This window comes from Poecilia latipinna, unplaced genomic scaffold, assembly GCF_001443285.1.
Source record: "Poecilia latipinna isolate Pla-1442-1.1 unplaced genomic scaffold, P_latipinna-1.0 Scaffold1338, whole genome shotgun sequence".
NCBI classification, from domain to species: domain Eukaryota; kingdom Metazoa; phylum Chordata; class Actinopteri; order Cyprinodontiformes; family Poeciliidae; genus Poecilia; species Poecilia latipinna.
The window spans coordinates 53589-76274 of NW_015113954.1; the positions used below are offsets into that span (position 1 = coordinate 53589).

Genomic DNA, 22686 nt, shown 5'->3' on the forward strand with positions numbered 1-22686 from the left:
TAAAGGTAAAGTATGACACACGTAGATTAAAAGTACATTTTGAAAATAAAAATATTTTAAACTGGAAATAAACACGCACAAGGTTTTAAATATGTATTTTTGTAATCTAATAAATTATAAATATCAATTTTTCATTATCTTTATTTGTAAAAAATTTATTACAGAATGGTTGGTTACATTTAATGTTGAAACAGCTCCACGCGCAATATTGCAGCGGTACGCATGCGCATTAATCGAGGGAATGCCAGTGATAGGTAACAAACTGGAAGAACACCGTGAGTGGCTAAAATCCCGTTTTAGCTATATTAGCCTCTGGTGTATCATGTTTCTGTATATCAATGTGATAACGGAAACTGTTTAAGGTAAAAAAAAAAAAACATCGACATTTTTACCTAATGTACTCTGGTTCGTGACGTTATCAACAGTTTGGGTAACTCTGACTCACTGTTTCTATTAAGAGAAAATTAGCCGTAATTTCAGTACGTCAACGTTATATAAATGACTCAAAGTAACTGTATTTTGACCAGGAGGAAAATTTTAAGGATTTTAAGGTTGCTGGCTCTTGATGTAACATTGACTTTAGACACACTCTTGTAAAATAAACACGTTTCCGTCACATCTTATTATGGTTGATGCGAAGTGCGGCCTTAGTGAAATGTAAAGTTTAACTTACAAATTGTACGTGGGCTAGTTGGGTAAATCAAAATTTCCCAGTTCTGAGTATAACTAGGATGCAGCATAAGACTCAAATTATCTAGACCAGGGATCCTTCACATTAAGTTGTTTGCCAAACGCTGTAAAAATACAAGAATAAGAAGACCAGGGATCCTCAAATCCAGGCCTTGAGGATTGGTGTCATGTAGATTTTAGATGTGTCTCCTGAGATTTGTTTTGAAATCTCAGACATGTCTAAAAGTTGCAGGACTCCAGCCCTTTAGGTCTGGAATTGTAGACCCCTGATCTAGACCTTTACACCAAATATAGTTTAAAAAATACAAATAGTTATCCATTTTATTATTATTTGAGGAAAGACAACTAGGTTGTACAGTGTTGCATTACTGGATTACTGTTATTGTTGTTTTTTGTGGTCTGATTTTATGGTATTATTGTATCAAAGAGTCTTCTTTATCTTGCTGGAGCACAGAGGAGTTGGAGCAAAAGTTACTTCAAGGTTTTGTTTTAAACATTATGTTTCTTTGTAGAAATGTTCCAGTTTAATGACTGGAACTTCCTTTGATATGTCTTTATGGCTTGGTAGAAATTGGTTAATACCTGCTCAAGTGAATCACAGAAAAGCAAATAAAGACATTGTTTCTTACTCGAGTGGTCACGCTAACAAACCCATTCATGTGCGCGCCGTGCACATCAGAAACATTTCACACCATCCCTTTCAAAGTCACTCCTTAGCCTAGGGTCACAGTGTCTTTTTATGATAGTATCCAGTTCTATCAGGGATCATTTAATTCCACAGCACGATTGATACTGGCAAAGGTTAAATGTGAGGGGAAAAAAAGGTCTGTTCTATTAAGAAACCAGTGGTTAGTGGAGACCTCCCACTTAAATATTATTTTTTTTCCACTTGGTGTGTGTCTGTGTGTGTAAAGAGTGTTTGTTTGTGTCACTCATTGTTTTGTGAATTCGCAGGTGATGGAAGTAGTTGCAGAGGACCGTGCACAGGTTGAATTAAATAACCTAGATAATTTAAAAAGCATTGACAGTGCAATTTGTCGATCCAGTGTTATTACTCTGACCCCTATTAGTGTCAATGGGCAGGTTCATTTTAACCTAGACGACAAATCAGGATGTTATCTCCTCACTGGAGTGGAAGTGGTGTAAAACAAAGAAAGAAGCCTTTAATGGTCATTTCAAAGACATTACGTCAGATTATAGTGACCAATGAGCATTATGAGGCAATAATGTGTCACGCCATTATTCCCACAAAAATCATTTAGCAGTAAAAATTACAGATCAGGGAGTAATTATAAACTACTGTGTTAAAAAGGAGAGTGCTAGTGCTTATTAAAATGCCTATTCTATTAACCTTTTTCAGCAAAATGTTTTTCAATCTCGGCTAACAGGCAGAAAGTGACCCGGAGGGATATTTGCCTGCCCTGAAGCAACTCTCAATGGATTCTAAAGCAGAGTCTGAGACAGCCCTCTCCTTTTCTGCTGTAAGTCGCCTCTTTTCAAGATAAATATCATAATTGTTTAATATCGTAATTGTTTTCTTTCCCAATTCAGAAAAAGATAAGAAAAAAATACTAGTTTTTTAATCTCTGCTGCAATTATTTTATGATGCTTATTCTCTGGAATCTGTTTCTATTTACATTTCTTTGCACTATTTTCAAGTTTTTTTGATGGTTTTCTTTAAGCGGGGGATCTTCAAATCCAGACCTCCAGGACTGATTTTAGATGTGTCCCTGCTTCAACACACCTGAATAAAATAATGAGATCATTAGCAAAGATCTGGAGAACTTGACTGCATGCTGAGGAGGTAATTCAGCCATTTGATTCAGGTGTGCTGGATTAGAGACGCATCTAAAAGTTGTAGGACACTGGCCCTCAAGACCTGGATGAGAGGACCCCTCCCATAAACCTTAAGGTGTTATATTATTTGTCCTTTCTGCAGTAACCTTACCAAACAAGGCCACTACATTATCTTTGTAGAATTGTTTTAATTATTATTATTTTTTGTATGAATGTGAATAATATTGTCACTTGTTTTTTAAATTTTTTTTAATCTTGGATGTATGTGTTTTTAATATGGAGCCCTGTTAAACCCTGCCACCTTTAGGACAGACAATAAAGTCAATCAATCTTGACTGACTGACATATTGATCGATCAGACAAAATGAAAAAAAAAAAAAGACTTTGCATCACATTGTGCCATTTCATATGTCATGAGCAGATGAAATGGCCTGGACCTGAAGCGACTTGGGTTTTGAGGTTATCCAGTCTTCTTCCATACTCCAAGAACTTGATTTCCAAAGGAAAAGCATCACTGCAGTACTCTGAACCACTCAGCAACAGTCCTTAGCCCAGCACCAGGAGTATATTCAGGACATTGTTTCAAATATCCTAAATACGTCTTTGTTGTTGCTTTTCAAGATTTCACTCCATCTCAAGTCCACACCCTGTGATGAATATCCCTCTACCTTTGAAATCGTCACAACACTGTGATTATCCATGTTGCTTGTTGAAGTTTTCCTTCCATCTAACTTTCAGTGTGCTACAATACACTTTATCAGTTATTTTTATTTTTGCAGCTCTGTAAGGATGAGCTTCAAAAAGCAGGAGAGCTGTTCACCATTGTAGTGAATATTTCTGACCATAAAACTGTATTTGTTTTTCTGATGCAGGTTGAAGACCCTGCATTGGAACAGAAGCTTTTTCTGTCCAGCTCTCACGGTCAGACAGAAAGCGGCACACCCATTTTACTCCAGCTGTTGGAGTTTAAAACTGGCCTCCAGGACGTCATTGAAGAGCTGCACATTCGAAGGGTAATGTAGTCACTGAACCTTTTACTGACCTACTAGGAGAAAAGCTTTAAATCTCATTGGTCAACTACTTTTCACTACATAACAATCTGCGACAAGCCTGATGGATAATGATAGATGTCTTATGTAATTGCAATAAAGCAAGGACACTCCTCTTTGGCCTGATTCTTTTAATTCTACAGTTAAAATTCCTATTGATGAATGATAGTGCGACGCCTGTGGTGTGCTGTTTGCCGATCATAGCTGTGAGATTTCATTAAGATATTGAGGAAAGTGGTTTCATATTATTGCTCAAGCAAGTGCTTCCGGCTATCAAGGACGAGCCCAGCTGGGTTACATACATTTGAAAACAAGATTGGGGTCACACAAGCCATTTAGCCCTTGTGACAACTGAGTATAGAGTAAACTTGCTTGTTTGAAACATAAATAAATCTTCCCGCTGCCCCTTTGGCAAGCACTTTCAACATGAGAGTACTTAAAGCTTAAAGGAGCAAAAATGGGATGTTGGTCATTTGTTGCCATTTGGATTTTATTGTTATTGTCCTGTTAACTCTGACAAAAACATTATCGCATCTCATCATCCTCAGGCAAAATAACACTTTGCAGTGGTGCTGTTCGGAGCGGAGGGGTTAGGAATCAAGAGGGTGACACAACACTGCTGGACATTCCTGAGCAGGTCAAATTCCAGGGAGTTTCTGAGTGCAGCACACTGCTCTCTCACTGCTTCAAATTTGAAAAAAACAAAAAAAAAACACATGTGGATTTGGTTTCAATGGTGGCCGTTTGTGACAACAATAAATTTAGAATTTTTTTTTTTTTTTTTTCAGAAAATTTGGATTAAAATGAAAACTATGCTGTGATCCTGGGGAATTTAAGGATAAATTTTGTAATTACTTTCAACTGAACTTTAAATTTATCACATTTTTAAGCTCCCATGCAAATTTATACAATAGCTTTGACGGTTTTATTGCCTACTTAAAACCTACCATTCGTAACAGCAATTAAATAACAACAAAAAAAGATTCATAAAGCAGATCATGATGTAGATGGACATTGGTGTTGACTTTTGTACAGTTGGTGTCAACTGCTCTTAAGATTTTCTCTTTGAATAAAACCTAAGCAGAAGGAATAAATTTAATATACATGATATCATTTGGGAAAATAAAAAAATATTTAAAGATCACAATTTGATTCATGAGGTTTCCAAAGCTTAATAAAACCTTTCAGTTTGTTTTTACAGCCTTATTTTTTTAAACACCCTCTCGCTGTAATTATTCCCCAGCCCCCCAAAAAATATCAGCTTTATATTCTATGCTTTCTTATTGTTTTTTTTTTTAATGCAGTGCCATGCTGGTAGCATACTTTAATAGGAACTTATAAAATAAATTCACAGAGCCAACCAGCTCCCACATGCTCATAAAAAGTACTGCATACACAGAGAGAGCTGTTGACTTTTACCTGCCTTCTCCTAAGGAAGAGGGAGGATAGGGATGGCGTTCCACAAATATAACCTCCCCTTTAATGCTCCGCTCTCACAGGGGGCTTCTACAAAAAGATACGGTGGACTGAACCAGAGAAACTTAAAGCAGTTTGCAGTTGTGGCTCAACTCCAGAGTTATTAACCCAAAGAATGGGAGAGAACGCGTTTATTTATTTTACACTTTGCTTGGACTGCAGTCACCGAGTGTTAATCCCCATTTAAATTTACTAACCGGTGATCTGGTTTAGAAAGTGTTTCCATTTGAGATGCTCTTATCTACAGAGCCAGTGTGAAGTTTTTATACCGTTTTTAGGGGGCATGAGTATCATAATATCCTTCCTTTAATGGTAAGAGGGGAAACGGTTAGTGTTTTTGTTTTTTTAATGCATGGATGAATAAAAAAACACAGCAAATTCAAATTTACGCACCCAATTCTTGCTCATTTAAAGCCTAATATTAAGTCAACATGTATGCCTTTGAGTGCTGCATGATGGTGCAGTTAGTTTCAAATCCTGGCCTGGGGTCTTTCTGCATGGAGTTTGCATGTTCTTCTCTTCTCTCCAGGTACTGCGGCTTCTTCCCGCAATCCAAAAACATGACTGTTAGGTTAATTGGTTTCAATAAATTGTTCTTAGGTCTGCATGTTTGTATGTGCTTGGTTCTTTGTCCTATGTGGCTCTGTGAACCGTTCAGAGTTCATAGTGTGAATGACTGCTGCAAACTGCACAGACAGTGGATATGTGGATGCCAGTGATGAGTGCATGTCATGTTCAGAGGCTCTGTATCGGATATTACTTATGCTGGAATATCAGCAGCACCAAAACGGTAAATGTAAAAACACCCGTTTCCCACATTAGCGCTGCACAATATGGGGAAAAGATGTGTTGCTATTGCTGAATAATATGATTACAATAGCATTTTTAGCTGGACTTTGACAGTACTTTAACGTGTATGTGTTGTCGAAATTCAGCCTTAATAAAGACAATGAACGTCAGTCTCATTGTCTTTATTAAAGCATGGGCATTTTAAATTTAATGAATTTTGTGGCCTGTGAATAGTTTAGATTTTCCAGTTTCGGCCCTCCGGATGAAAAGGTTTGGATACTGCTGACTTTCAGCTTTTAAGTGACAAAACGTTAAGTCTGTCTGAGATTACATTTGGCCTTTGTTTAGGGATTTTGGCCACTATGTCTTGTCACATTCAAAGTGCAATCCATTAAATTGGACAAACTAACCAGAGGTCGGTAAGTAATGTGACATCAGAGATATAATGAAGTTTCCTCTTTTTCTTTCTTTTTTTTTGTGGAGAAAATATCTTGAGCCTAGGACATTTGTTTTTCTAAACAAGTTTTCTTGGTGTCGGTTTTAGTGAGATTATCACTTGTCATGTTTTAGAATGCAGAGACGCGCTTTGAGGATGAGATCAGTAAGCTTGCGCTGGAGAAACAGGAGCTGGAGTGGGAAAAGGTACAGCTTACAGTAACAAACCTCTTTGCACAGTCGGCTTTTAGAACAACTCAGTTGTACATCTTGAATGATATGTAATGATCCATGAATGATTTATGAATGAAACTCCAGCCCTTTTTTTTTTTTTCGTTGTGCAACAGGAATCCCTTCAACATAAAATAGAAACCATGTCAAAGCAGCACACCGACTCACTCGACTCTGTGAAAAAAAGGGTGTGTTTTATTTTAAAATCCGAACAAAGCTTTTTAATCACAGTATTAATTCATAAATCCTAAATATAATTTATCTTCCTCCTTGTAGTTTCAAGTCAAATTACAACACACTGAGGAGGAGAAGGTATGACGAGCTTATTTCTTCTCTGAAACATTTTGGGAGAAAAGTGCATTTCATTCAGTTAATGCTAAAGTGGAGTAGTAAATTCACTTGTGTCAGGCACAAAGTCTTGGCCCTTGGAGGGGATTCTTCCATGCCGTGCTTTGGTATTTATTGCTGATTTTGACACTCACAATAATAATATCACATTTCAGGGGAAATACCAGGTCAGTGCAGAGTTAAAGGACAAGGAGATTAACAATTTAAAGGAAGAGCTGAAGTCATTGCAGGTATTGAGAAGTTCAACATTCAGTCTCTTCTTTTTCTCTGTTTTTCTTCTAAAAGCAAAAGCCTTTATGCTTCCTTTTCCCCCTTTTATTTATAAATTAATAAAACATATTCATATTAAGGCACTCAACAGGACAAGTACGGTAGATTAAAAAAAAAAAGTCATGCTTGATCAGAGTCGAGGACAAAGGTCTGACTTGAGGGCAGTTTGTCTGCAGGCTTGACAACACAGTGGTGATATACCGCTGTCCACATGGCCGGCTGCACTTTAACAACCCAGCTTTGTTACATAGACAATAGAGTCTGCTTTTGATATTCCATCTGGGAGACAATGCAGGTGGTGTTTGGTTTAAATGAAGTTCATTAGTGTGCCTTGGTGTGATAAATTTCTTTAATTTAAGACATTTTCACATGAATAACAATCGGGAATGAAGGTGCTTTAAACATGATGTAACTTTACCACGTGTGAGTGTTTCAGTTTAATCGAAATTAGCATTGTTTTTATTTTATTCATAGTCAAATTTTAAACTAATTTCAAGCTGACACTGGTGCAGATTTAAAAGGGTTTAAAAATGTAAACATTTAAAAAATATGGGGACAAGAGCACCGAGTCAGCAGTACTTTCACTGGAGTAAAAACATCAGTACAGATAAAATCTACAGTTAGGATGAATCTCTCCTGCAGCCCAGCATCAGTATAAAGATGCACTCTGAAGTCTTAATTCTATAGAAATTCACCAGGTGGTCATTTAAAGTTCCTGTGAATCGGCGTGTAACTGCGATGCATTAATCCACCATGCCTCCCGTAACTCTCAACTCGTTTTGTACTTTCAAATGAGCGTGCCAGGTTGAGGGAAAAAAAAATAGCAATGTTTAAACTCCGCTTCTGAGGTTTCCTGAAATTCTTCAAGTAGTTTCAATGCCTTAACTAAACTAAACATTGAGGAAGGATGAAACTGGATATTAACAATTTCTGAGGCTTAGTGATTTGATTCTTGTCTCATACATTCCTGTCTCACTTTAAACCTCCAAATTAAAATTATTGTATTTTTTGGGGTGTTTGTTTTCTCTTTTGGAAATAAATAAGCCTAAGACTTAATTCAGCTTTATTAGACACTGGAGAATATTTGTCACAAAAGCAATTTAACTAGTTTCTTTTTCCTTTGTTTTACTCTGAAAAATTATTCTGTAAAATTGTGTCATCCTTACTTTTTGGTTTAAAAGAAAAAAGAAAGTGTCATTTAATGCCCCCCCCCTCTTTTTTTTTTTTTTTTTTTTACACAGTTGCTGAAATACAACTTGGAGAAGAAATCGAGTGAGCTGGTAAGGAGGGATCCTCCATTTATACAATCTGTTGACAGGTGATTCTTGGGAGGGAGGAGAATTAAACGAGGAAGACGAGGGACTGGCGCTAAGGAGGCACTGGTTGAGAGGGAAGAGCTCATCACAAGTAACAGACTGGGAGTGTGTGACTCTTTGAACTGCCACCACAGCAGAGGAAATATCTCTATTAAAATATTTTATAACTGGTCTTCGCTCAGTTTAACCTTCTTGGCAGCAGATTCAGAGGGAGTTCAGGAGAGCTGGTTGATTGGAGAGAGGGATGAAAGTGAAGGGAGGTAAAATGAGGAAGGTGGGGAAAAAAATCAGCTTGATATAGACAATCAAACTATAGCAGCAGTTTGAAGAGCAATAAAGTGCCGCGAAGCATGAGCAGAGTTGATTCTTTCATGCTTCTGAAACACTCGGCCACTAGCTCCATTAAACAGGGGTCATCTTAAATATTTGACTGCTTCTTCTTCTGTTGTAATCTGTGTGTCTCTGTCTGACAGAATTCAGGACACGTTTTCCACATTTCTTCATGCCTGCCTTTAAAAATACTTTTTTCCACAGACACACGCTTTTTCTGTGAGCACTTTTGTTACGGCCTAGAAGAAGGTAATAACAGAAACTGACGAAAAACTGAAATGATTCTAAAATTAATTAAGTTCATTTTAGTTTATTTATATAGTGCCTTTTCACAATAATGTCATTTTGAGGAAATTTGCAAAATTTGCAAAAATACAATTTCAATTCCGGTTGATCCTAGTTATCAAACAGTTAATTATTCAAAGTAGTTTAAAAAAAATGTCTGTCTAAGGAAGCCCAACTGGTTGCACCCTTGACTTGCAGCATTCACTCTCCTGGACAACGTAGCGGCAGTAGACAAGGACTCGCGTCAAATTCACCGACTTTACAGCAAGCGTGTAGAGACAGCAAGGAGAAAAAACTCCCCTTTAACAGGAATAAAGTACAAGCAGCCATCTGTCACAACCGACTGAGGGTTTGAGGAGGCAGAGCAGATACTTAAGTGAAGGACTTCAGTTCCCTCTCCAGAGAGAGGAAACGCGCTGTGAGGCTAATGTATGGTTCTCCACCGCCACCACTGCTAGTCCACAAATCAGCTGTTGCGGAAAACTACACTCCCTTCCGCCCCTTGCTTCTGCACACGAGCTTTGACCTCCGAGTACATCTTGGGGATTTCGTTATTTGTGAAGAATTTTCTTGATGGCATTTAGTAAAGTGGAACCGCTGCCTTCATCAGCTTCAGGATCACAGGTTTAATGAAATCATGTCTTTGGCAATGAAGCATGCACTGCAGCACTGTTCAGGTCTTTAGCATGCTTTGATGTGGGTGCATAGTTGATTTGTTTGCTGAATTGTGTGAACTGATTTTCACCTTTTGACGTGGATGACTTGTTGCCTGCCAGATCCTCCACTCTTTTAAAGCAACAATGAAGACATACATTTAACTGGAATGTCAAATAAGCCTATCACTGTAATCCTGTAGTCATAGTGAATGTCTTTGGAAGCTGTTTAGATCACAGGTGTGATGCTGAAATTTCATTCAAATACCGTGTGTCAGGTTTCCATCTTTCCTTATGACCCGGATAGCAAAAACAAGAATAAAAGAATAGTAATGGGAAGAATAAACTCTCAAATAAAGATGAATAAAAATACATCTTTACCACTATTTTATTTGGTGCATAGTTTTATCAGAAAGCTGCTTCCAGTGTTTTCAGTGATTAACCTGCTGTTGCCGATTATGTGTCCGCATTGAAACATTTTTTCCCCTCTCTGGTTCATTGTAACTGCGACTCCTCCACAGGAACAGAAGCTAGCCCTGCAGAGTCGCACAAAGGACAGCCACCTGAAGCAGCTGGCAGAGGTGGAGAAAAGATTCAGTGCTCTTTCCAAACAATTCGCTATGGTCAAGCAGGCTCATGACCAACTGGAGCAGAATGGTAATGTATGACTAGATTAAAAAAAAAAAAAAATAGATGCAAAAGAGCATTGATATTCTTATTGAAGTGACATCTGTAAATTATATTATTGAACTGTTTGGTCTTCATACTACTCAAAATGCAATTCATTTCAAGTTGCTTATCAATCTGCGTATTAGTTTATAAATGTGTGTGCTTTACTTTGCTTTTTAAAATGGCAATTCCAACATTTTCTAAATCCTTGGGCTTTTTCGTTTTTGAAAAGTTAGAGGGAAAACGTTCTAGACCAGGAGTGGGTAATCACAGTTCTCTAGGATCAATGTCCTGCATCTATTTTATGTGTCTCTGCATCAACATACATGAGTCAAATACTCTTGTAGTAGCACTCTGGAGAACTTGACTGCACATCAGAGGTAATTTAGGTAGTTTAATTGAGATGTGTTGGACCAGGGAGACATCTAAGAATTGCAGCACACAGGCCCTTGTGGACAGTAAATATGAATATATAAATATTTTTAAACATTTTCTAAAACATTTTTCATGATTAACACACAGGGGATGTGTATTATACATGTTATATAAATCAGGCTGTACAATGCAGGCTAAGTTAGCTCTAAACAATCAGATCAAGTTCAGCGCTTGAACTTGTCTCTGTGTTGCTGCTACGTTCTTCTGCTGTTTGATAAAGTGCTGAAAATGATCTTCAAACTGAAGATGGAGTTTTGTTTGGCTCGTGTGGTATTGCAACAGCACATTGGTTCACGTACAAGTTTTCTGACTCTCAATCTTTTGCACCAAATCTACATCATTATTTTACAATTTAAGCTACAAGCAGAGGTCATTGTCAGGTTTGTCTAAATGCCCCTTTGGGGTTATTTTGATAACCTGTGAAAAATGAAAAATGCACTCTTTTTTGGCAGCTATGTTTAACACACGTAAGCCGAGAAAGAATTCCCTCTCTGCTGACACCAGATAAGACCGATGTATCATATCAGTTCCCTGCCCTTTAAAAATCCTGCTCATGCTTTCATGGTATATCTTTGTGTTTGGACAAGTTATGTCCTCTGATATTAGTTCTGGCTGTAATACACATAAGCCCACAAGGCAGCTTAGGATCTGGAAAACGATGAAGTACTTTTACAATCTCTGGGACTAAATGATAACCTTTATTGTCTCTTCTACTTGTCCTACTTCAGTGTTGTCAGACTTCATACTTATGTCATGTTTGATGGCAATCTAACATGTATTCTTCCTAAAGTTGATGAGGCCATGAAGATAAATAACAAGTTGACTTCTGCCAGAGAAAAACAAGAAGGAATCATTGATTCACTTAAGAAGGTATGAAGACGAGACAAATTACATTTGACTGTGACTCAGTGGGGGGGGAGTTGTCGTCAATCGGAGGGTTGTAGATTTCATTCCTGCTTCTTCCTGTCACCTGCCGATGTTCCCATGAAAACTTTCCAAGTTGCCTATCAATCTGCGTATTGATAGGCGCACATAAATGTGTGCGCGAATGGGTGAATGTGGCTCTAGTGTAAAATGGTTTGGGTGGTCAAAATGACTGGGAAAGTGCTACATAAATTCAATCCGTTTTAAATTTGAAGGTCATTTTAGTTTTATAACCCAACTGCTGTTTTCCTAAAGATGCCAACCTGATTACTTTGAAATGTTGACTTTGCAACAAGTCTTAAGTCTGAATGTTTTTGCATTTTGTCTGATTCTTTCTCAGGAGTTGGAGGAAGTCAGTAACAAGCTCATAAAGGAAAAGATGAACTCAGTCAGACATAAGAAGACCCAGAGTCCTTTAGGGAGGGAACAGCACATACAGGAGCTGCAACAAAAAGTCCACATGGTAACATGGGCATCAGTAAAACAGGGATCTTAAATAAGTCCCAAAGCAGTGTCTTTGGGCATTTGGAAGGTTGAACAAATTTATGTTTGTTTTTTTTTTTTAGGAGTTTGAAATGAACAAGAAACTCAGGGAGGAGAATGTTGCTGAACGAGCAGAAAAGCAGGTAAGGAAGAAGAAACATGACAAACTTTTTTTATTTTTTGTTTAGAAGAATTGTAAAATGTTTTGAAAATTTAATGGAAAAATGCACAGAATCACATTTCCTATAAAATAGTATAAAATTGAAATTTCATGTTTTATCACGTGGACTTTATTGTATTAATATAAATTCTCTGTACCATTCAGGGCAAAGCTTGAGTGGAATAGAGGAACTTGGTAATGTCACTGTGCCAGTGACTTTTGTGGATTTCGTTAAGCTGTACAGTCGAGCAATGCTGAAAACGGCTTAAAAAATCTACTAAATTGGCTATGTAGGAGAAGAAAAATAAATGGTTTTCACTATACTAATAACTAGATTGCTACTTATGCTGACCTCTTAGGCTTCTCTTAACATATAAAGAATGTTAAAAGGAAAATAAAATAGACTATGACCCCCTGAGACTGAATAGCTTAAAGGATGTTTGAACTTAGGATGAAACACAAAACGGAGCATTTCATAGTTCATCTCGAGTCTCACAAGATCTTTGGTTTCCAAGAAAAGAATGACTGTTCCAAAGATGCTCTTATTTTTTTCTGTGAATCTGTGTTTAGAAGTTGATGAGGGCCCTGCAGCACAACCAGCAGCTGTTGTTGAGTCAGACACAGACTGTAAGGAGACTCGAACAGGAGCTAGAGAGTCAAACACAAATGTTCAAGGTCAGACTTTTTCAGTTTTTCTGATTTTTCTTTTGCAACTTTAACATTTAGTCACACAAGTTTCCCTCACGCTGAAAACATTAGAGCTCTGTAAGAGATTCCTGACAATTGCAGATTCACCTTGTGACTTTTATTCACTAATTTTATTAACAGTTGGATGCTTCAGCAAATACTTGTCACACATTACTCAACTCATTGTCCCACTACTTTGCCCTCTGGTGTCCTTTCAGATGTGCCCGTTCCTTGCAAATAGAAAAGTTTCTATTTCCATCACTGGTCTGCTGCATGAGCGCCAAATTACAATCGACTTTCAGAGAGTTAAAATTGTTTTGTACTCCGAGTCTAATTATTCTCAAGATTGTCTAAAATGCACATAGCAGAGTCAATCCAATCAATAAAAATGTAGTTTCTGAATAATGTAAAAACAGAAGAGAATTAACTATTGAAATATGTTGCAATTTGCTGATGAAACAAAAGAGGATGTCCAGGGCTATTGAGTAAAAACAAAAATATAACTTTCCAGAATGAGTGACGACTCGTTAAATTTTTAGCACAATTCAGGATTTATCATCTTGTTACAAGCATTTGTTGAACATAAAAAAATTATCAGCACAGATAAAAAACGTGCTCCTATTTGCTCGTCGTTTCTTTGCATTGCATAAGAACCCTGGGGGTGTATGTTTTTATTTTTGACTCAATCAAATTCATCCCTTCTTGGAAACCCTGCACCTTCTTAAGTGCTGCACAAGGAAAACATTCTTCAGGATCTGTTTAAATTACTATGAAAACACTTGTACAAAGGCATGAATAAATGCCAGTCTCTGTTCCATCTCATAAATTTGCTGAATATGGTGCAGTATATCACAACATGCACATTTGTGAATCAAATCCCCCCCGCAGCTGAATGATAGTATGTTTTTCTCCATTTATGACTCTGCAGTTTATTGTTCTCTTTCCTTTGCTCTGTGCCACCCCACCTCCCTCCATTTTAATTCTCTCTCTCATTAATTTATTAAAATCATTATTAAAATGACACAAGACACCTGATTTGTATTAGCAAGCAGTGCCATCTCTTTCTTTCTCTCTCTCTCTCTCTTGGCCCTGTTTAAAACCTTCTGTTCGCGTTAAATAAACTCATAAAAATTTAGTATTGCATTGAAATCTTATGGGCAATTAATTTTACGGCAGGCCCTTAAGCAAGAACGCGAAGTGATGCGAGAGAATAGAAAGACAATGGAAGACAAAGTGGCTGAACTGATGGAGAACTACGCTGCTTCCAAGACAAGCTGGGACAAAGAGGTAAAACAGAGACTACGCTTTAGTGAAGGTGATGTAAAGACTAAGTTTTTTTTTTTTTTCAGAGCAAAAACTTTTCAGTCTTGTGTTTTCTTTGTTTTTGTGATCACACAGAGAGAAACATTACTGAATCAAATTAAGAATGAGCAGTCAGACATTCAAGCCTTGAAAGAAGCTCATGAAGGCCTTGAGCTGAAATGCGCAGACCTGATTTTGCAGGCCAGCTCACAAGTACGGCAAGCTGGGAAACCACAGGTAATCAATGCTCTTTACCTACTTCTGTGGCTGAAATAATTAATCAGATTAATCGTGATGAATTGATTTGATTATTGAAATAATCGTCAACTACTTTAGTAATTGATCATTTGTTAGCGGGAGTGTAGGCAAACATTTTCAGAGTAGTAATTAAGCCAGAACTTGGCAAAAAAATAAAAAAATAAAAAATAAATATATATATATATATATATATATATATATATATATATATATATAAAGGGAACATTTCACTTTAATTTTGTGTGTGGCTCCAAATCCAGGCCTCCATTGGTTAATATATTTGATTTCCATTGGTGATTTTTGTGTGATTTTGTTGTCAGCACATTCAACTTTGTACAGAACAAAGTATTCAATGAGAATATTTCATTCATTCAGATCTAGGATGTGTTATTTGAGTGTTCCCTTTATTTTTTTGAGCAGTGTATATATATATAATGCATTAATGTAATGTTTTGATTGTTGATTCTATGTTACATGACTTTGTATTTTTTTGTGTTTATGATGTAAAGCACTTTGAAATGCCTTGCTGCTGAAATTTGCTATACAAATAAAATTTGATTGATTGATTTAAAAAAAAAAAAAACAAACTTCTTTGTAAATGTGTCCCAACCAGAACTCCTCAGGTAGTTTTAGCTTCACCTGCATGGTTCAAATTCTGTTACACACAAAAAGTCTCAGATTTACCAGTTTTGTCATCTTTTGCTTTCCAATTATTAATTGGTTCATCTAAAAAATACTCAACAGATTAGCTGTGTTGACAAAAAGGGCTGAGCTTTTCACATGTTTTTCACATGTTGATGTTAGAAACATGTTTAGCTGCAGATGCATCCAGTGCTACAAATCATCACGTTTTCACTTAAGTAATATGGTATTCCAATTCAGGCAAAAAAAAGAAAAAATCTTATTTAAAGAAAACAATTTGAATGATTTGCAATTTTTGTCTTTCTAATTGTATAAAATAGACTATATTTGATGTTAATCTAATGCACTGCAATATGTTTGACCTGCATGGCCAACTTGAGGTTCTCAATATTTCTATTAAAAGTTGACCGTTCTAGGATTAAACTGTCTAAAATAAACTATATGTGTGAAATCCCGTTAGTTTTTGAAGGTTTTAACAGTTTATTTCATCAGTTCATTGAATTTAAGTGACTATTTTTCTTTCACAGATGAAAGACAACAGTCAGAGTCCTCTTGTTGCGACCCAGCTCAGTCCTTTCAGCTCAGTCTTGGAAAGATTCAGAGCTGAGGAAACTGCTAAGGGTCCAGACTCCAGCTCTCAGCTGCCTGACCTCGACAGTCTGCAGTGCGCTGCTTCCTCTCAGGCCAAAATCCAGGATTGTCTGAAGGACACAGGAACAGCTTCAAAGCTTGCTGCTACTGGAGCAAATGGAGGTCAGCCTTCTGAATATAAACAGGAGATAAGGATAGTTTTTGGTTCCATTTTGAGAACCTTAAATTTATTTATCTTCAGGCCAAAAATGCCATCGGTTCATGATGAAACGATTTTTGAGTACACTGCAGTTAAAACAGCATATTTTGTCAACATCTGTACCTTTCCTCCCCAGGTCAAGACGAGATGAATCATCAGCAAGAAATGATTAAACAGTCATCATATTTCACAAGCAGCATCCCTGATAACTCTGAAAAAACCACAGAAACCGCTGGTACAAGGGACTTAATTGGACTTGATCAGAGTTTGCTGAGTAAATCTACCTGTGTCGGTACATCAAACCCTGAGTGCGCTTTACTGAATGGATCTACAGAGTTATTTGAATATGAAACATATGAAAAGAACAAAAGAGGAAAGAATAAGATGCATGAGAGAGGGGAGGATAGCAAAAAGGTAACAATACAGAGCAGGAGGAAAAAGTGCTTCAAGAAAATGTGAAAAGTGAAAGAAATGCTGCAGAAAAAAGAACAACCCCAGTTCAAATGGCAGATAGTACAGATATGCACAGGGATGCTGAAGGGTCAGCAAAGGCGACAGAGAGGACCAGTAACCCAGAAACGAGAGCTAGAGGTGAGCGAGAAGTAACAGATGGAGTGAAAGAGAGAGGAGAGTCGGCAAAGCATGCATCAGAAAGTCCAGAAACACAGATACCAGCTCTCACAACTGCTGATATGACTGAAGCGAGCCTCGGCGGGCAGGTCAATGACTTCATGGATACTGAGCTGCCGTCAACCGTCTGTGAACCCCTTAACTACACAGAAAGTGTTTCTCTAAAAACCACAGAGAAGGACGGAAATGTAAACAATGAATTTACTGTCAGCACAAATGAACACAAAGTGACTTCAGATGAACACAGCATCAGTGCTGAAGATGAGCTACATATCTTAACCACAACGGATCAGACTTCATGTCCTGAAGCTCAGTCGATCTCACTTTGCCAGATTCCAGAAGATGAGAACCCATCCAGGGAAACATCGGGTCCTTTTCCCGCTGAATGCGCCTCCCAGACGAATCCTGCTGGCGAGTTAAAGCAAGAACATAACATGCAGGTGTGCCAAACAAACCAAACTGAAACCGGAAGACGTATTTCTCCACACGTCAACGCCGATATGATTCAAACAGACGAAAATACCGATGCACCCGTTAGTAGCGAGTCTGAGTTAATGAGAGAACCACCACCGGAAATTTCAGCGAAGGAGAGTGTGCGGCTGACGTCTGCTGTGGCTAATGATGAAGACGATGCACAAAAGAGGAAGCAGATTCGGCCAAACGTAAACGCATGTGAAACTGTGCATACACCTTCGTCAACATCCTGTTTAAAGGATGTATCCATGGAGGCTATCCTTCTACCAGATGTTTCAAGGGAAAACATTCAGGAGGAAACAAAAACCAACACGCCGAAGGATTCTGGACTTAAAGGAATAACCCAAGACAAAGGCGATCTGAATCTCTCTGTTCGGCCAAGTCATGACAATAATGGATGTCCAGACCTTGACCATTCGCAGCTTCACCAGAAGAGACCTGGTGCTTCCTCTGATTTGTCCCTGATGAGCAGAAAGCCCTGCAGGTCTCTGTTTGACTGGGGGGCAGCTCAGAGGAAACGACCAAAGTCAGACGGATCCGGCCTGCTGCAGTTAAACCAGGTATAACACAGTTAAAAAAATAAGATATCTGTATTCTAAAGGCAAGTTTTTAGAACGCAAGTTCAAAACCTTTCTAGATATTACATTGTATAACAATTAGTCAAAATTTTTTACAAGTGACAACCAAAAAATTTCAGAAAGCTTAGTTTAATAATTCTAACTTTAAAAACGAGAATAAGTCGCATAGTCATGCAGACAGAAACCCGAAGCAGCACATTTTAGAGGTTTTATTAGAAATTAGACGAGGGCACCACTTTCCACCAACAAGGTGCCATGAAGCAAAACAGAAACAAAGACAGAAACCACAGATTTCCTCAAATGTATTAAGTATAAATGCTGCCGAAAAATAAAACGTATGTAACGCCTGGGGTTCCTGTGGCGTTCATGAAGCTCTGATTTTCCAGGTTCCCGATGTGTCCCGACCAGATAGCACAGGACATTCCCCCGGCACTATACCCATGTTCAACGAAAGCAGGCACAACAAAGGTGATGGTTGAAATCCTTTCATCCTTGTATGACTCATGATACGCTGTCGTACATCTACTGCATATAATTTACCCTGTGCTATAATGATTGTTTTTCTGACATTCTTGTCTTTTTTTTAAAGCCCCCTTGCTTATATTGAGAGCATCAGATCTATTGAGTGTTTCTGGAGCTACATCCTCTTTGACGGGTCAACAGAGGGAAGAAACCTGCAGAGAGGAACCAGCAGAAACGGTAAATTGTTATGAAAGAAGATTCAACTGAGACGTAACGGAGCAAATGAGATAAAGCAACTCAACATTTTAATTAAAAAAGGCCAAGATGCAAAATCAGCCTTTAAAAACCAGAATCCGCTAAAGTAAATGACACCCATATACTGCAAAACAAATCAATTGATTAACTGATCCCCAATAGTACAGGTATGTTGTGACAATGCCAAGGAAGAAGCTTAAGATTCTTTGAGTCTGTTGGCTTGTTAAGTGATAAAAGTTTCTGGTGCAGATATTAGTGCTTGCTAACATCAGTAAACCAAAACAACACTGTAAAGAGTGGAGGACTGACAAAGTCATTCAGAAAAAGACCGCTGGGAGACATAACGGCAATAAATGATCCAAGAATCTGCTGACTCGTTGGATGGACTTAGTTTTCCACTCGGTGCTTCTTTATTGAAACTTTTCTATATTAAAACAACAAAACAAAATATTGTATATTCTGTGTATTATAAATCATCATTGCAATGTTTCATTTTAAGCTATAGAGGTACTTGTCCAAAGGAAAGGACATTAATTTGACGTTGAACAGGAAAGGAATGTGCAACGTTTTTACATGAAAGCCTCAGAGGAGAATATATGAACTAGAAATATGTAAAATGCCTTAAGGGTACTTCTCGTTCTTCCACTCTGAGCCTTCCGCTGACCCAAAAATGACTTTTTAACATTTCTTTTCACAATCTTTAAATATAGGAGCAAATTTGTGTATGTGCCCAGGCCAGACGAAATGCTCAGACAGTGTTTCTTTTTGGGGGATCCTGCTGAGTCAGGTGTTGAGTGAAAGAACTTAAATGACCTTACAGACATTCTCAAACAGCCAGACAGACAGAACGAATGACCTGTGGAAGAAAACCTAGCTAATGATCCTCGGGTACCCCTTCTTTCTCACTTACTCCATCTTTATCTGTTGCACTTTCCCTCTTCCTCTCACTTCATCATTTGTCTCTCACTCACTTTCCACCCGCTCGTTGTTCTCCTCTTTTTCATCCTCGTTTTCCTTTGTCACCAACTCTGCTCTGTCATTCTCGATTTGATCAAATCCAGGCGCTGGCAGTCAATACAGCACTGAGGGGGAAAAAAAAAGTTTAATAAATAACAGTGACAAGCAAAGTCTTCTTTTTTTTTTTTTACATGCAAACTCGAAACGTTGGGAGCATCAACCAGAGTTCAGTCTGAGCCTGGCTACTCTCACTTGGATCCTCTTACATGTCATTTGCTGCTGCTTGATTCTTGATTCACATCTATGTTTGAGTTAGTGTTGCATTTCCTCTGAGAATGAATCAAACCTCTAACTACCGCATCAATTTTACAGACATGATTTGAGGAAAAGATGCCAAAAGGTAAAAGTGTTTGATTTATGGTTTGTTTTGTCGTCTTTTTGACAGGACAAAACACTTTCTTTGTCCGTCAGTTCTTTTCCACTGACCCTCTCCTCTAACGCAAGCAGCAAAGGTTCACTGCAGACCAACCTGGAGTAAGTATGTTTGTGAAAGATTCTCAGAGTTGTTTTTATCCAAATGTAAATTATTTTAACTATTTAGATGTGTAACAGTTTATTTATAAAATAGTGTAATAACCTTGCATCATTTTAATTCCACTTCACAATTATTCACCACTTTGTGTTGCTGTGCAGCACAATAAAATACATGAAAGTTTATGATGGGAAAGGGGCAAATGTGAAAAATTCAAGAGGAAGGAATTCGATTTCAAAGCTCTGTAAATAAATATGGTTCTATGTATCCTGTACATACTTTTTTTTCTCAAATTTTCTGTAATGTGTTTACTGTAAGTGACTCTGTAATTTCTCTTCATACCAGGTGTAGCAAAGCTCAGAGCTCATCTCTAGTTACAGGGCCGGAGTCGGAGTGGGATCTGTCCTGTTCCCAGGAGAGGGAAACCCAGCAGTCTGCTTTCAGAGCTCAGATCTCTAAGATCGAACATTTTCTCAACAGCGAGAGACTTCGACTGTCCAAAAGACGACGAACTGACAACTGAACAAAACTGATGTATCTTTCTGTGCTACACATCCAAACAAGTTTGACAAGTTGGTACATTTGTTGTGTCTTAGGTTTAAATATTAATAAGTAAAACTTTTTTTTTTGTTCTAAAATCAAACTTTAGTTTAAAGCATACATGAATAAACTCATTTTTGCCTTGTAACTTTACACATTAACTTTAGTATGTAAAATGTTGCTTTATCCGCAGAACTCTGTGCTGTTCTTTCATTATTGTCAGATTTGGGCAACTGCTTCAGGAGGAAGGCAATATTGATACAACTAGAAGTTTAAGCTAATGTTCGGATAAGGTTTTGTGTGTTTTTATAGGTTGAATTTAATTTGAAGCAGAACTTTGTGAATCATTTTACTCTGCACAATTTAAGAACGTTCATAATGCTGTGTTTTTGTTAGCAGTGGGAACCACTAATGCCTTTTTAGAGGAAATATCCTGATATAAAAGGGTATAAAAAGACAGTGAAATGTCTTTTTATCTCAAGACATTTCTCTGAATAAACCTGAAATATTTCAAAGCAAACAGCCCAGTCATATCACTACGGAACAAAAGTGCTGTTAGAAAAAAAAAAAAGGATTCTAGGAGCAATTAATACATTAATTAACATGGCAATTAACATTAACCTCATATCCTCAGAGGAGCTTTAAATGTGAAGGAACCTTTGGTCTAAATCCGTGCAGTTGTTGTTGTTAAAAGTGAAATTAGATGTTGGAACACAACTGGTAACACCTATTAATGCTAATTAAGAGACACAACCATAGAGGTAACAATTAGCACCAAATACACAAACCCTAATTAACAGAAATCAATTAGGGAATATATAGACCAATTAGCTCACTGTAATTAGCATCTCATTAACTTTATGTTCGTGTTGTGAAATGTAAAGACCATGAAGCTCAGACACCTGGCTTCTCCTTGGTATGATTGCTCTTCATCTATGTCGCATTCTAGACGTTTTCTTGGATTTTGTTTCAGTCGGTTGAAAAAAATAAGTAATTTAAGTTTTTCTGTTATTAAATCATTTCTGTCCTGCAGATGATCTGATGTGACTTTTTGACTTATCTTTTGGAAAGAATTGTATAGAGACAATTTTTAGAGAGAAATTACTGTTAGCCTATTGGCAGTCTTGCTGACTAGTTTCTGTCTTGACTTTTAAAAATGTTTTGGATAAATGTCCGATTTAGTTTCACATTATCTGCAAAGATTGACAGCTGTCTTCATTGTGCTGTGGAAGACTTTGTTTCCTTCTCTTGACTGATAAAAGCCTTAGTCAAAAGATTAAAATTCAGACATTTAATCAGTGAAAGAAAGAATAGCTGTTGGGTAAAATAGTCATTTTTGGCTGAAGTTCATATGTAAATGCAATAGATCAGGGTGAAATTAACATATTTAAAACAAGCTTCCATAACAGAAATAAAACGGCTCTAGAAAATTATATTGTCATATAATCAGTGTCCGAAGCTGTTGCTGACTCCGTGAAGAAAAAACAAATTTTCTCTCTGAAGACTTAAAAAAAAATAGTCGTCTCATATATGTAATTTTAAGAATGAACATTTTTATGGTGGCACACAGTCTGTGCATAATCCGTCTAACCACACTTGCTCATAATGAATATGCTTGAATGTTAATGACCTCATAAAGAAACCTGGAGCGTTTTGACAACTGAGCCCATTGCTGCTGACCCTTATCCTTTCTGGGAGTAAGGGACGGAGGGGTGGGGGATGTGGGAGGTGTGGAATATAAAGGTCTTCATTTTAATACACTCACAGCCGCCTTTCCCCTCAGTTTCGGTTTCTTGGCTCATTTTATGGCATAGGCGTACACACTCTTTGGTTATGAAGGTGCTTTGAAATGGTCAATTACCCTCTGGATAGGGAGGATACCTGCTGTTAATTACTGCCCATGGTTTTATATGAAGAGTAAATAAAGAGACCGCTGACATTCACATTCCATCAATGCATCCCACAGCACATGCTGTGTTGTAGAGTTTCATTTAAAGTGAAAATAAACCCCCTAGAGGCGGGAAAAACCTTTTCCCACGTCCAGCACGACTTCCATTTTCTCGACTCCTTGAAAAGAGCCAAATAATTTTATTATTCAGACATAAATATTGTGAAATTTAAGTTGCATTGGATCAATAATCTCAAACTCCAATCTTCAAGGGCCAGTGTCCTGCAACTTTTAGATTTTAGATGCGTCTCTTGTCCTATACACTAGAAGAAAATAGCAAAACCCCCTCAC

General features: G+C 37.5%; 1 protein-coding gene across 6 annotated transcripts; it reads left to right on the forward strand.

Moving 5' to 3' along the window:
• Positions 1-210: 210 nt before the first annotated feature.
• LOC106961816 (coiled-coil domain-containing protein 73-like) lies at positions 211-21479 on the forward strand. 6 transcript variants are annotated; one of them, XM_015055844.1, is made up of 21 exons: positions 211-275; positions 2079-2171; positions 3360-3500; positions 6372-6443; positions 6584-6655; positions 6744-6779; positions 6971-7045; positions 8327-8365; positions 10191-10326; positions 11564-11643; positions 12038-12160; positions 12264-12323; positions 12911-13015; positions 14204-14314; positions 14426-14566; positions 15757-15982; positions 16156-17683; positions 18088-18169; positions 18291-18400; positions 19821-19909; positions 20253-21479. In XM_015055844.1, exons 2-17 carry the CDS (start codon positions 2127-2129, stop codon positions 16476-16478), a joined length of 1785 nt encoding a protein of 594 aa, XP_014911330.1. In that variant the 5' UTR covers positions 211-275; positions 2079-2126; the 3' UTR covers positions 16479-17683; positions 18088-18169; positions 18291-18400; positions 19821-19909; positions 20253-21479. The 6 variants fall into 6 exon arrangements, with proteins under 6 accessions (XP_014911330.1, XP_014911333.1, XP_014911329.1 ...); XM_015055843.1 differs by having other exon boundaries at positions 239-362; XM_015055847.1 differs by lacking the exon at positions 12911-13015 and having other exon boundaries at positions 238-362.
• The last annotated feature ends 1207 nt before the right edge of the window (positions 21480-22686 follow it).

Coding starts and splice junctions, on each gene's coding strand:
- LOC106961816 (XM_015055844.1), top strand. CDS start 2,127: ATGGATTCTAAAGCAGAGTCTGAGACAGCCCTCTCCTTTTCTGCT. Junction 10,327..11,563: donor TGACCAACTGGAGCAGAATG/GTAATGTATGAC, acceptor TTCTTCCTAAAG/TTGATGAGGCCATGAAGATA. Junction 14,567..15,756: donor GGCAAGCTGGGAAACCACAG/GTAATCAATGCT, acceptor TTTCTTTCACAG/ATGAAAGACAACAGTCAGAG.